The 15,014-nt window shown below is 43.1% G+C and overlaps 1 protein-coding gene across 1 annotated transcript in view; it reads left to right on the top strand.

Moving 5' to 3' along the window:
- The first annotated feature begins 2,531 nt into the window (after positions 1–2,531).
- CCDC63 (coiled-coil domain containing 63) overlaps positions 2,532–15,014 on the top strand; it is a 16,550-nt gene continuing 4,067 nt past the window's right edge. The window contains exons 1-8 of the mRNA XM_070763287.1: positions 2,532–2,608; positions 3,907–4,079; positions 6,761–6,950; positions 8,860–8,979; positions 10,159–10,340; positions 11,926–12,107; positions 13,300–13,517; positions 14,967–15,014. The exon at positions 14,967–15,014 is cut by the window's right edge and continues 27 nt beyond it. Coding sequence (XP_070619388.1) covers positions 2,585–2,608; positions 3,907–4,079; positions 6,761–6,950; positions 8,860–8,979; positions 10,159–10,340; positions 11,926–12,107; positions 13,300–13,517; positions 14,967–15,014 — 1,137 coding nt within the window. The 5' untranslated portion in view covers positions 2,532–2,584. The remainder of the gene's footprint in view (positions 2,609–3,906; positions 4,080–6,760; positions 6,951–8,859; positions 8,980–10,158; positions 10,341–11,925; positions 12,108–13,299; positions 13,518–14,966) is intronic.

Genomic DNA, 15,014 nt, shown 5'->3' on the forward strand with positions numbered 1-15,014 from the left:
TTTATTTATTTAGTCCAATACATAATACACATTGAAGAGAATAGATATTTAGTAATATGACTAAAGAAACGAATAGAAGAAAAGATATAAAAAGTATAGGTGAACAAATTTGAAAGGAAGAAAAGATAAATGAGATAAGGAGAGACAATTGGACAGGGGACGGAAGGCACACTGGTGCACTGATGCACGCCCCTTCCTGAAAAGCAGGTGGAAAGATCAGAAGCAGCGTGAGAAAATATTATTTGACTGAAAGAGTAGTAGATGCTTGGAACAAAATTCCAGCAGACGTGGTTGGTCAATCCACAGGAACTGAATGTAAACATGCCTGGGATAAACATAGATCCATCCTGAGATAAAATACAGAAAATAGTATAAGGGCAGACTAGATGGAGGTCTTTTTCTGCCATCAATCTTCTATGTTTGGCATCGGACCAGATTATCTCTGGGACCACCTTCCGCCACACGAATCCCAGCGACCGGTTAGGTCCCACAGAGTTGGCCTTCTCCGGATCCCGTCAACTAAGCAATGTCGTTTGGTGGGACCCAGGAGAAGAGCCTTCTCTGTGGTGGCCCCGACCCTCTGGAACCAGCTCCCCCCAGATATCAGAGATGCCCCCACCCTCCTTGCCTTTCGCAAGCTCCTTAAAACCCACCTCTGCCGTCAGGCATGGGGGAATTGAGACTTTTTCTCCCCCTAGGCTTATAGAATTTATACATGGTATGCTTGTATGTATGAGTGGTTATTTAAATTGGTTTTTTTAGATTATTTTAATATTAGATTTGTTTACATTGTCTTTTTATTCTGTTGTTAGCCGCCCCGAGTCTTCGGAGAGGGGCAGCATACAAATCTAATAAATAATACATAATAATAATAATTCCTCAAGATCTAATTCTGCCAACTGGTATTGGGGGGGGGGGGGGGGTTGTCTGAAAGTGGCATGCAACCCTGGACTTGGTCTGTGGCTTGAGAGCACCTGCTTTGAACTTTCCACTTCTGTTTTTAATACTATTTTTAGCTATGTCGCTTTCCAGGGTTTTTATTTGTAAGCTGCCCAGAGTCACTTAGACGAGGATGGGCAGTACAGAGATTTGATGAATAAATAAAATAAGGTCAATAAATAATAGAAAGGATCCATTCAGGCTTCAGGTCTTTTGAATCATCTGTTTTCGCCCCATTCAGGACTAATAAGAGGTGATGAATGTGTGAACGTCCGAGTCTAGGTAAAGTTGGCTCTTCTAGGACATGTGGACTTCAACTCCCAGAATTCCTGAGCTACCATGATTGGCTCAGGAATCCTGGGAGTTGAAGTCCACAAGTCACAGAAGAGCCAACTTTGCCTACCCCTGCTCTAGACTGAGCGCTTGCCACTCAGCTGTGGATTTTGCTTAAAGTCTGCCATCTCTTCTTGTCCCATCTGTTTCAATCTACCGATTAAGGTTGTGTCTCAGAAAATGCTGCAGTTTGATTTGAAAATTAAAAAAGAGAAGTTTATGAGTTTAAGCCAATGTCTTAAGGGAAGTAAGAAGGTCTTAAGGGAAGTAATGTGAGACCACATTTGGAATAATACTGTGTTCAGTTCTGGAGATCTCACCTACAAAAAGATATTGACAAAATTGAACAGGTCCAAAGACGGGCTACAAGAATGGCGGAAGGTCTTAACCACAAAACTTATCAGGAAAGACTTAATGAACTCAATCTGTATAGTCCGGAGGAGAGAAGGAAAAGGGGGGACATGATCGAAACATTTAAATATGTTAAAGTGTTAAATAAGATTCAGGAGGGAAATGTTTTTAATAGGAAAGTGGACACAAGAACAAGGGGGCACAATCTGAAGTTAGTTGGGGGAAAGATCAAAAGCAAGATGAGAAAATATGATTTGACTGAAAGAGGCATAGATGCTTGGAACAAACTTCCAGCAGACATGGTTGGTCAATCCACAGTGACTGAATGTAAACATGCCTGGGATAAACATAGATCCATCCTAAGATAAAATACAGGAAATAGTAGAAGGGCAGACTAGATGGACCAGGAGGTCTTTTTCTGCTGTCAGTCTTCTATGTTTCTATGTTTCTAAGTAAGTGTGTGAACGGTGCCAGAGAGAGACTCGAATGAGCTGCCAACGTCTCTCTCTCTGGGGCCGGATCCTCCCTTGCCATCCCGTCATCCTGGCTGAACTTCACCGTTCCGGGACCTCTGCGAATGTTCCATCCGGCCCATTTGGTGTGTGGGTTTCCAGAGAGAGGAGAGCAGAGGGCGCCCAGTGCTTCTCTCGCTATCTCTATGGAAACCCCAGCCCTGGATGGGTTTGGACGGAGCGTTGCCATCTGTTCCGCCCCCCTAATTTTAAGTGAACACGGCTCGGATTACATCATGTCAATGTTCTTTTAATACGCTGAGGAAACCATCTGGGCATGTTGTCCCATACCAGAAGAGAGGAGAGGTGGCAGAGAGCTCCACGGACACTTCTTGGTTGCAAGTGGATGACAGAAACTTTTCTGATGAAAACTTCTCTGTTAACTTTTTTTTCCAGGTTTCATTTTGGGAAGGATTCACCTGGATCCTTAACAGAAGCATCAAGACGTAATGCAGACGAACGTGAAGTCGATGGTAAACACGGTTGTTATCGTTAAAATCTGGGTAATGGTAGAGTCTGCACTTCGTCTGCCGTCACTTAGCCATGGCACAGGGGCCTGACTGACTGCTGCCACCAGTGCCCACTTCCTGGTCCTCGTTTTAGATGGCTGAGCCAAGGGGTCCATCTCCTTGCAGCCTGTGGCGACCTGCTGCCTCCAATATGTGTATTTAACTCCCATGGTCCCAGGCAGTGAAGATTGCTGTGTGGGAGAAAGCTGCCTTATTATGTAGTCTTGAAATGTTATTATCTGCTGGTTTCATTTTACCAAGCGCTCCCCCCCCACACCTATGAAAGCTAGACTGGATTTGATTTAGTTTAGGAATAGCTTCTGTTTACCTATCTATCTATCCATCCATCTATCTGTCCATCTATCTGTCCATCTATCCATCCATCCATCCATCCATCCATCCTTCCTATCTATCATTTATCTATCTATCATCTATCTATCTGTCTGTCTATCTGTCCATCTATCTATCTATCTATCTATCTATCTATCTATCTATCTATCTATCTATCATCTATCTGTCCATCTATCTATCTATCTATCTATCTATCTATCTATCTATCTATCTATCTATCTATCTATCTATCTATAATCTATCTATCTAACCTACCTACCTACCTACCTACCTATCTAATCTATGTATCTATCCATCCATCCATCTATCCATCCAATCTATCATCATTTATCTCGGGGTTTCTCAAACTCGTGTACTTTAAGATGAGTGGACCAACTCCCAGAATTCTCCAGCCACTTCTGTGAGTTGAAGTCAGCCCATCTTAAAATCCACAAAGTTGAGAAACTGTCTGTCTCTCTGTCCATCCCAGTCAAGAGCACATTGGCAAAAGCCAGACAGTCTGAGCAGGCCTTTAGGTAAAGGCGGCAACAACTTGTCTGAACAGAAGAATAGGACCGGCCTTTGCACTATCTGAATCATGCCTTCGGTTTTGCCTTTGATTTGGCTGATGAGCTGAAGCCCCCCATTTGGTCAAGCATTGCAAAGCCCAACTGCTCTCCCGCTGCCCCTGCAAGTTACGGCAGCACAGTTCTTCCCTTCCTGCTAGGTTAGTCGTGACAGTTGAACCAGAGGCCCCTCCTTTGTGTAGGTTTTGGGAAAAATTAATAGCTGGTTCTGAAGGATGACTTTGCTCTATTTCTCTCCGAACAAAGGGAAACAGCTTCCCTGGGGGAAAGGGGAATTGTAATCCCAAAGGAATCGCAAGCCCAATAAAAAGACGAACACCCTTTTCTTCTTTAAAAATATCTCAGCTGCAGCGCCGGAGAATATCTCACTCCAGGAGTGAAATCTCCGAGTACACGGAGGCGGAGAAGGAGATGATGGCGGAATGCGAACTGAGGAAGCTGCAGCAACAGTTTCGGATGATGGTGGAGAGCCGCAAGTCCCTCGGTTTCAAGACACACCAACAGTTGTTTCACCAGGAGTAAGTCTGAGCGAGACGAACCCCGGAGCTGCCATAGTGGGTGTCTACATGCGTGGGTAGGCACATGTGTGCATGTTAGCAAAAACTTCAGAAGAGAAGGATTTAGGGGTAGTGATTTCTGACTGTCTCAAAATGGGTGAGCAGTGTGGTTGGGCGGTAGGAAAAGCAAGTAGGATGCTTGGCTGCATAGCTAGAGGTATAACAAGCAGGAAGAGGGAGATTGTGATCCCCTTATATAGAGCGCTGGTGAGACCCCATTTGGAATACTGTGTTCAGTTCTGGAGACCTCACCTACAAAAAGATATTGATAAAACTGAAGGGGTCCAAAGACGGGCTACAAAAATGGTGGAAGGTCTTAAGTATAAAACTTATCAGGAAAGACTTCATGAACTCCATCTGTATAGAATGGAGGACAGAAGGGAAAGGGGGGACATGATTGAAACATTTAAATATGTTAAAGGGTTAAATAAGGTCCAGGAGGGAAGTGTTTTTAATAGGAAAGTGAACACAAGAACAAGGGGGCACAATCTGAAGTTAGTTGGGGGAAAGATCAAAAGCAACGTGAGAAAATATTATTTCACTGAAAGAGTAGTAGATCCTTGGAACAAACTTCCAGTAGGCGTGGTTGGTAAATCCACAGTAACTGAATGTAAACATGCCTGGGATAAACATATATCCATTGTAAGATAAAATACAAGAAATAGTATCAGGGCAGACGAGATGGACCAGGAGGTCTTTTTATGCCGTCAGACTTCTATGTTTCTATGTTTCTATGACCCACATTGATACGTGCCAACCAATAACATCTTCCGCTCCGAGTCTCCAGAGAGGGGCGCCATACAAATCTAATAAATAATAATAATAACAATATTCTGCTGTCTGAGAAAAGTGAGTGCAAACCTACCAGCCCCTGTTTAAATCTGTTTAAAGTCATTTTTGTGCACTGCTTGGTCGACTCATTGTGCTAATCATGACCTGTGCTGTAGGGTAATAACCGAATAACAGAATTGGTTGGACCTTGGAGGTCTTCTAGTCCAGCCCTGTCTTCGAGCAGGAAACCTTATACCACTTCAGACAAATGGGTGTCCAATTTCTTCTTAAAACCCCCCAGGGATGGAGCACCTGCAGCTTCCAAAGGCAACAACAACAACAATAGAGTTGGAAGGGGCCTTGGAGGTCTTCTAGTCCAACCCCCTGCTTAGGCAGCAAACCCTACACAACTTCAGACAAAGGGTTATCCAACTTCATCTTAAAAAATTCCAGCATTGGAGCATTCATAACTTCTGGAGGCAACTTCTGTTCCACTGATTAATTGTTCTAACTGTCAGGAAATTCCTCCTTAGTTCTAAGTTGCTTCCCTCCTTGATTAATTTCCCCCCATTGCTTCTTGTCTTGCCTTCAGGTGCTTTGGAGAATAGGTTGACCCCCTCTTGTTGGTGGTAACCCCTGAGATATTGAAACACTGCTACCCTGTTTCCCCCAAAATAAGTCACCCCCAAAAGTAAGACATGGGAGAGGTTTTGTACAATTGCCTAATATAAGGCATCCCCTGAAAGTAAGACGTAGGAGATGTTTCATTTCACAGTACAGTGTTCCCTCGATTTTCGCGGGTTCAAACTTCGCGAATAGCCTATACCACGGTTTTTCAAAAAAAATTAATTAAAAAATACTTCGCGATTTTTTTTCTATACCATGGTTTTTCCCGCCTGATGATGTCATACGTCGTCGCCAAACTAATAATTTTTGCAAGTAAATAACAAAAAATAATAATTATTGTTAATAAATAATTATGTTTATAAATATCAGGATCACTAAGTGATTTATTCAATGGTGAGTACCAGTAATAATGGTGAGTAAATGGTTGTTAAGGGAATGGGAAATGGGAACTTAGGGGTTTAAAGTGTTAAGGGAAGGCTTGTGATACTGTCCATAGCCAAAAATGGTGTATTTACTTCCGCATCTCTACTTCGCGGAAATTTGACTTTTGTGGGCGGTCTCGGAACGCATCCCCCACGGAAATCGAGGGAACACTGTATTCCCGAACAGAACATATATAACACTGCTGTCCATAAATTGCATCGCAAAACGCTGCATCAATCAGATTTAAAACACATCCGACACGCATCCAACAGGCAGCTGCGTGTTTGGATGCGTTCTTGCTGCAGCAGGATACAGGATACAATTCATTGAAAAAAAATAAGACATCCCCTGAAAATAAGACGTAGCACATCTTTGGGAGCAAAAATTAATATAAGACGCCGTCTTATTTTCGGGGAAACATGGCTATACTATCACCTGTAGTCCTTCATTTCATTAAACGAGATGTTTATTTATTTATTTATTCATTTGTCCAATACACAAATACATAGGAAGGAAATAGACATGTGGTAATATATATAAGGGTAAAAGTGAACTTAGAGGAGAGGATATATGAAAGGAAGAGAATATATATGATATATGAGATAAAGGAGAGACAATAGGACAGGGAACGAAAGGCACACCAGTGCACTTATGTACGCCCCTTACTGGCCTCTTAGGAACCTGGAGAGGTCAATCGTGGAGAGTCTAAGGGAGAAATGTTGAGGTATCCAATTGATGTATCCAATTCAAGCCCCTCTAGCTTGTAATCAGTGCTTTAGGGTTACAATCCTTTGGGGTTTCAGCTCCTTTTTCCTTTACAGAAAAAACATCAATGCCTTGAAACAAGAACACGATGCGGTTAGTTTGCTGCTAAGTCTCAGCAAATCCCCCCACAACCTTTACATAGACGACCGGAACTTCATGGAGCTCAGATTCCTTCTGCAGACCAAAGAGGAGTACGACGCTCTCATCAGAGCCACCAAGAATTTGATTGCAGAACTCGACGACAAGGTGCTTGGGAGAATGTGCAACTTGCAAAGTGTGTGTGCTTGTGTGTGTTGTGAAGCACGATAGACAGCCTGCGAGCGAGCGTGTGATTCGCAGCTCCCCTCCTCTCTCCCCAAACGTGTGCCTTCTGCTTTAGACTCCTGGGTACACTTTCCCTGCGAATCCAAAACTAATTTAGCCTGCCCCCCTAATCCTTGTGCCAACACAGTCTCCGGTTCAGAAGCTGAGAGACCATAAACTCAAGGATTGCCAGGTGGAGAGTATTAGGCAAAAAGAAGAAGAAAGAAGAAGCAATTGGGGAAATTCTCTCCTGTGGTCCTCTCTCGGTGGTCTCTCCATCTCAATTCCCTTCGCTCTGCTTTTGTTGCTGGGAGCAGGGACTGCCCCTTCTACAGTCAGTCCTCGACCTACAACCACAATGGAGCCCCCAAATTTCTGTTGATAATTGAGACATTTGTTTTAAGTGAGTTTTGGTATCATTTTGCAACCTTTCTTGCCCCAATTGTTAAGGTAATCACCAGATGTGAAGTGAATCCCACTGACTTTGGTTGTCAGAATATCTCCGGGACCAGAATATCTCCGGGACCGCCTTCTGCCGCACTAATCCCAGCGACCAGTTAGGTCCCACAGAGTTGGCCTTCTCCGGGTCCCGTCAACTAAACAATGTCGGTTGGCTGGACCCAGGGGAAGAGGCTTCTCTGTGGCAGCCCCGGCCCTCTGGAACCAACTCCCCCCAGATATCAGAGTTGCCCCCACCCTCCTTGCCTTTCGTAAGCTCCTTAAAACCGACCTCTATCATCAGGCATGGGGGAATTGAGACTTTCCCTCCCCCTAGGCCTATAAAATTTATGCATGGTATGTCAGTATGTATGATTGGTTTCTTAAATTGGGGTTTTTTAAAATTAACTTAAATATTAGATTTGTTTACATTGCATTATTATTGCTGTTAGCCACCCCGAGTCTACGGAGAGGGGCGGCATACAAATATGATTAATAAATAAAATAAATAAATAAAATAAGGTCACAAAAGCTGATCATGTGATTTATTTATTTATTTATTTATTCATACATACATACATACATACATACATACATACATACTTCTATGTCGCCCAATCCCAAAGGACTCAGGGCGGAGTACAACCATCTGAAATTACAACAGCAGTAAAAAGAAGTCAAGAAAACAGCCTAAGTACTAAAACCCTAATTAAAACTCGTAGTATAACAACTCAACAACACACAAACATACCATTCATGCAGACGTATGCACGTGGTAAAGCTAGTTGTTGATTTAGGGCCCCCAGGCCTGCTGGTCTTTGTGACCTTTCGAAAAGCCAGCAGAGTGGGGGCAATACGGACATCGGGGGGAGGGAGTTGATTCCATAGAGCCGGGGCAGCAACAGAGAAGGCCCTCCCCCGCGGTCCCGCTAATTTGCCTTGCTTAGGATACTGCAACCATCATAAAGAGGAGTCAGTTGCCCAGTTGAAGTTTGATCACATGACCATGGAGATCTGCCTACAGATGCGCTACAGACAGCAAAATGTCCCATCCCCTACAGCAGTGTTTCCCAACCTTGGCAACTTGAAGATATTTGGACTTCAACTCCCAGAATTCCCCAGCCAGCGAATGGGAGTTGAAGTCCAAATATCTTCAAGTTGCCAAGGCTGGGAAACACTGCCTTACAGCACTATTTTCAGTGCCCTTGTAACTTCAAACAGTCACTAAACAAACGGTTGTAAGTCAACTAAGCACCAAATATTTAGAAATTACCTATACACAACTAAGCATCAAATATTTAGATATTACACTAGCAAAGGCCCCGCAGTTATTTGTTGCTTTCCTCAAAAAAACCGTCATCATCTTTCGATAAACCGAGGAGTTCTGAGATGCTTCTCCCTCTGCCTCCCTTAGATAGAAGAGGTGGAAAAAAAGATTAAAACCCAGAAAGTTCTGATGTTGAAGGTGATGCAGGAGTATGATGCGAAGTGGCTCCAGAAGCAAATTCACAAACTGGACAACCGCCTCAACCAGGTCAGTGGCATTTTGCAGACTCGCTAACCTTCCCGTTGCTGGAGAAATTAGCCTTTGTCGCCACCTCGAGGGGAACAGTTGGAATGAGAACCACAGTGGCAGCCCTGAAAAATACACGTGAGGGGGCAGAAGATCTCTAAACTTAGAACCATCAGGTAGAACAGATGATGGTGAACATAAAATGACACGGCTTCTTTTGAACTTTTCACTTTTGAGTGCAAAAAATACACTGCTCAAAAAAACCCCCAAAGGGAACACGTAAAAAACAGAATATAACTCCAAGTAAATCAAACTTCTGTGAAATCAAACTGTCTGCTTAGGAAGCAACGCTGATTGGCAGTCAATTTCACCTGCTATTGTGCAAATGGAATAGTTGTGCAAATGAAAAATTCAATGAGAACATTTCATTCATCCAGATCTAGGATGTGTTATTTTGAGTGTTCCCTTTATTTTTTTGAGCAGTATACATTTAAGACTGGAATCTGGACTCTGCTAACCACAGGGAACTGTGGCCTAATTATTTATTTTTTATTTATTTATTTATTTGTCCAATACACAATGAGGGTTTTAGTGGGTATATATCTATATACACGTAGTAAAATACATGATGACGGTTATAGAGGAGATACTCATAGTAAAATATATCTAAGAAAGAATAGAAAAGAAGATACAGTAATAGAACATATCAACGAAAGAATAGAAGAAGAGATATAGGAATAGAAGGAAGGTATAGGAGATATAGGAGAGCAATAGGACAGGGGACGGAAGGCACTCTAGTGCACTTGTACTCGCCCCTTACTGACCTCTTAGGAATCTGGATAGGTCAACCGTGGATATAATCTAAGGGTAAAGTAAGTAACATTATGTGTAAATTCAGCATCAGCCTGACTTTCAGATGTTGAAGCCTCCTCCTCCCCTTTGTAAATAACTTCTACTTCATGAGTTTGGGTATATCCATAAGGAATAAACTCCTCGGGGAGGGACGGCATATAAATCTAATAAATTATTATTAATAAAGACATGAAGGGTTGCAGAAAGAAGGGAACGATGCCTTCTGCAAATTCCACCTTCTCTTAACTTTCCTCATTATTAGCGGCTCTTCTCTGAGAAACATCGTTCACTCTTGCCTTAGAACATTCCTGGGTCCTCCTTTCCTAATTTTAACCTTTGACCCTCCAGGCCACAGTACATTTTGACACTATCTTGACCAGAAATGCCATGCTCCGCGAAGAAATAGAAACCCTGCAGTGCCAGAAGGCGACGTTTGAAGGCATCTACTCACGGCTCCACAAGAAGTTTGAGCAGCAAAAGAGGGCCATGAATGCATCCATTGAGCAGTCAACACAAGCCTATGAGCAGAGGTGAGGAGGAGGAGGAGGAAGACCAAGGGTGCAACCCTCTGCTCAGTTTCAGGACTGCAACTTCAAATTTGAGACTGCCCTTCTAATGGAGGGTCTCTCTGTAAACCTGTTTTTAAAAAATGGGGCACATGCTTCTCTACAGAAAAATGGGAAAGGCTAATACAGTAGTTGGAGGAGAGACGGCAGGCAGGGGAATCTCTTAGCCCAATGTCTCCTTTGTCCCAACCCAAAGGCTCCCTGCAGATACAAAATCAATTGTATTTCAAGGAATATGCAAAGAGGTTTCCTTGCATCCTTAATTTCTCAAAACTTGCAGAGTATTAATCACGTAGAGCAGCTTTTAAAAAGGACATTTATCAACTGCAACCCAAAGCAATGGTTCATTGGTGCCTGCCTGCCTATCCATTTCCCTGTCTGTCTCTGTCTCTAACTATCTCTATTTCTACCAGTCTGCCTGCCTGCCTATCTATCTAATCTCTCTCCCTCTCTCTCTAATCTATCTATCTATCTATCTACCTACCTACCTACCTACCTACCTACCTACTTTCCTTCCTTCTTTCGATATCTATCTATCTATCTATCTATCTATCTATCTATCTACCTACCTACCTACCTACCTACCTACCTACCTACTTTCCTTCCTTCTTTCGATATCTATCTATCTATCTATCTATCTATCTACCTACCTACCTACCTACCTACCTACCTATCTAGTCTGTCTGTCTTCCTTCCTTCCTTCTTTCGATGTCTGTCTGTCTGTCTGTCTGTCTGTCTACCTTCCTTCTTTCGATATCTGTCTGTCTGTCTGTCTGTCTACCTTTCCTTCCTTCTTTCGATATCTATCTATCTATCTATCTATCTAGTCTGTCTACCTTCCTTCCTTCCTTCAATATCTATCTATCTATCTATCTATCTATCTATCTATCTATCTATCTATCTATCTATCTATCTAGTCTGTCTGTCTACCTTCCTTCCTTCCTTCAATATCTATCTGTCTGTCTGTCTGTCTGTCTGTCTGTCTGTCTACCTTCCTTCCTTCAATATCTATCTATCTATCTATCTATCTATCTATCTATCTATCTATCTATCTATCTATCTATCTATCTATCTATCTATCTATCTATCTACCTACCTACCTACCTACCTACCTAGTTACCTAGTTACCTACCTACCTAGTTACCTACCTACCTACCTACCTTCCTTCCTTTCTTACTTCTTTCGATATCTGTCTGTCTGTCTGTCTACCTTATCTATCTATCTAGTCTGTGTGTCTACCTTCCTTCCTTCCTTCCTTCAATATCTATCTATCTATCTATCTATCTATCTATCTATCTATCTATCTATCTATCTATCTATCTACCTACCTACCTACCTACCTACCTACCTACCTACCTACCTACCTACCTATCTAGTTACCTACCTTCCTTCCTTTCTTCCTTCTTTCGATATCTGTCTGTCTGTCTGTCTACCTTATCTATCTATCTGTCAATCTATCTGTCTGTCTGTCTGTCTGTCTGCCTGCCTGCCTGCCTGCCTGCCTGCCTGCCTGCCTGCCTACCTACCCTGCTTTTCTGTTTCTTATTAGGGTTGAAGCCCTGGCAAGGATCTCTGCCATGAACGAACGGCGGTCCAAGGACATTGCCCAGTTCAACCTAGAGTTTCGAGAGCTGGAGCGAATCTATAACCACGAGACCAAGCTGAAGGCATTCATGCTCATCAAACTGGTGGACCGCTCTGAAATCGAGGAGCAGGCCAAAAGGGAAGAAGGTACCATTTTGTCACTTGGTTCATGCCAACGTAGAGGAGTGCGGATGTGTTATTTGAGGCAAGAAGAAAAGGTCCCTTCTCTGAGGTCCCCAGATATATTGGATCTTCCCAAACTAGGATCGAAAAACACAGCCTTGCAATGTTCTCCATCCCCAAGAGCCTGTTTGGAGTTGTAGTTAAGGCACCAGGCTACGAACCAGGAGACCAGGAGTTCTAGTCCTACCAGGCGCTAAGCCAGCTGGGTGAATTTGGGCCAATCCCTCCCTCTCTCTCTCTCTCTCTCTCTCAGGCCTTGGAAGAAGAAAGCAGGGGCAAACCACTTGTCAAAACCTTGCCCAAAAACTCAGGGACTCTTCCAGCCAGTTGCCAATGACTCAAAAACACACGTGCACTCTCTCTCTCTCTCTCTCTCTCTCTCTCACACACACACACACACACACACACCATATGCTGCCTGGTGTTGAAAGTGATGAACCTTTGAGCAACCTGTCAATGACTACTTCAGCTTCAATCGCAACAACACAAGAGCACGCAACAGATTCAAACTTAATATTAACCACTCCAAACTTGACTGTAAAAAATATGACTTCAGCAACTGAGTTGTCGAAGCGTGGAACTCATTACCCGACTCAGTAGTGTCAACCCCTAACCCCAAACATTTTTCCCTTAGACTATCCACTCTTGACCTCTCCAGGTTCCTTAGAGGTCAGTAAGGGACGTGCATAAGTGCAGCAGTGTGCCTTCCGTCCCCTGTCCAATTGTCTCTCCTTATCTCATTTATCTTTTCTTCCTTTCAAATATGTTCACCTATACTTTTATATCTTTTCTTCTATTCTTTTCTTTACTTATATTATTACATATCTTTCTCTTCAATGTGTATTATGTATTGGACAAAATAGATAGATAGATAGATAGATAGATAGATAGATAGATAGATAGATAGATAGATAAATCCTGCCACCCTCACCTGTGCAGAGGATTCTGTAAAAAACAGGGATGCGAAACCTATGAATCCGTACCGTAGGCACACAGCACAGCTTCCCTATTTAATTGGCCGTGGGTGTGTAATGTCCAGTAACAAAACCGACCCCAGTGGACGCTCTTTGGGCTGCTCGGTGGTCAGTTTCTTGGTGGGGAAATGAACCCGGCCAGCTCTGTGTGCTCAAGAGGCAGCCCAACTCTCTCCACCCAGCGCTCAGGGCCCAGAAGCGGGCCAAGTCGAAAGGGGAGAGCTTCGAGAGCTACGAGGTGTCGTACATGCGACTTATGAAGCTGACGGAAAACGGGGACATCAACCAGCTGGTGGAGGACTTCTTGGCCAAGGAAGGGAGGAACTTCGCCTACTTCAGCTACGTCACTGAACTGAACAATGACATGGAAAGGCTGCAGAAGAGGATTGAAGAGGTCCAGGTGGGTTCCTCCTCCTCCCGCCTCTCTTTTCGGGAAGCGCCTCCGGGCAGCTTCATTGGTCCTGGGGGGTCTTGAGTCTCAAAGGTGCTTTTTCAAGAGGCAACTGGACTCTCTGGGGGGTGGGGGTTTCTTTGAAAATGTTTCGCTTCTTCAGTTCTGACTTGGATGGGAGGCAAAGTCATAGAGGCCTGAAGAGTTTTTAACCTAATCCTATGTAGCTTCTGCTCCGGTAATCTCATACTACTAACCAGAGCATACAATACTTTCGCCAGGCCAATCCTTGAATATGGCTCATCTGTCTGGAACCCACACCGCATTTTGGACAGGAGAGCCCTCCATTCCTCCACTCCTCCACTCCTCCACTCACAACGGTATCCCCTACGCAACTAGACTCACAATCCTGGGTTTAGAAAGCTTAGAACTACCTCGCCTTCAACACGACCTAAGCTTAGCCCATAAAATCATCTGCTACAACGTCCTTCCTGTCAACAACTACTTCAGCTTCCACCACAACAACACTCGAGCACACAACAGATGCAAACTTAAAAGTAAACCGCTCTAAACTCGACTGCGGGAAATACGACTTTAGTAACCGAGGAGATGATGCTTGGAACTCACTACCAGACTCTATAAGTATCATCACCAAACCCACAAAACTTTACTCTTAGAGTATCCACTGTTGACCTCTCCCGGTTCCTAAGAGGTCAGTAAGGGACAGGCCTAAATGCACCAGCGTGCCTTCCGTCCCCTGTCCCAATGTTTCTCTCTTACTAGTATCATGTATATAGAAGACTGACGGCAGAAAAAGACCTCATGGTCCATCTAGTCTGCCCTTATACTATTTCCTGTATTTTATCTTAGGATGGATATATGTTTATCCCAGGCATGTTTAAATTCAGTGACTGTGGATTTACCAACCACGTCTGCTGGAAGTTTGTTCCAAGCATCTACTACTCTTTCAGTAAAATAATATTTTCTCATGTTGCTTTTGATCTTTCCCCCAACTAACTTCAGATTGTGTCCCCTTGTTCTTGTGGTCACTTTCCTATTAAAAACACTTCCCTCCTGGACCTTATTTAACCCTTTAACATATTTAAATGTTTTGATCATGTCCCCCCTTTTCCTTCTGTCCTCCAGACTCTACAGATTGAGTCCATGAAGTCTTTCCTGATATGTTTTATGCTTAAGACCTTCCACCATTCTTGTAGCCCGTCTTTGGACCTGTTCAATTTTGTCAATATCTTTGAATATAATATCTTTGAGTATATCTTTGATTATATCTTTGAATATGATATCTTTGAGTATATCTTTGATTATATCTTTGAATATGATATCTTTGAGTATCATGGATATAAATATGATTATATCTTGAATACGTATTTGACAAAACAAATGAATAAAATAAATGAAGGCCAAAATGATACATTTCTGAACTTCTGAACTTTGTAGAACGAAATCAGCAATCTGAAATCCCAGCGGAGGGTAGATGACACTACA

This window comes from Erythrolamprus reginae, chromosome 10 (genome assembly GCF_031021105.1).
Source record: "Erythrolamprus reginae isolate rEryReg1 chromosome 10, rEryReg1.hap1, whole genome shotgun sequence".
Lineage (NCBI taxonomy): Eukaryota > Metazoa > Chordata > Lepidosauria > Squamata > Dipsadidae > Erythrolamprus > Erythrolamprus reginae.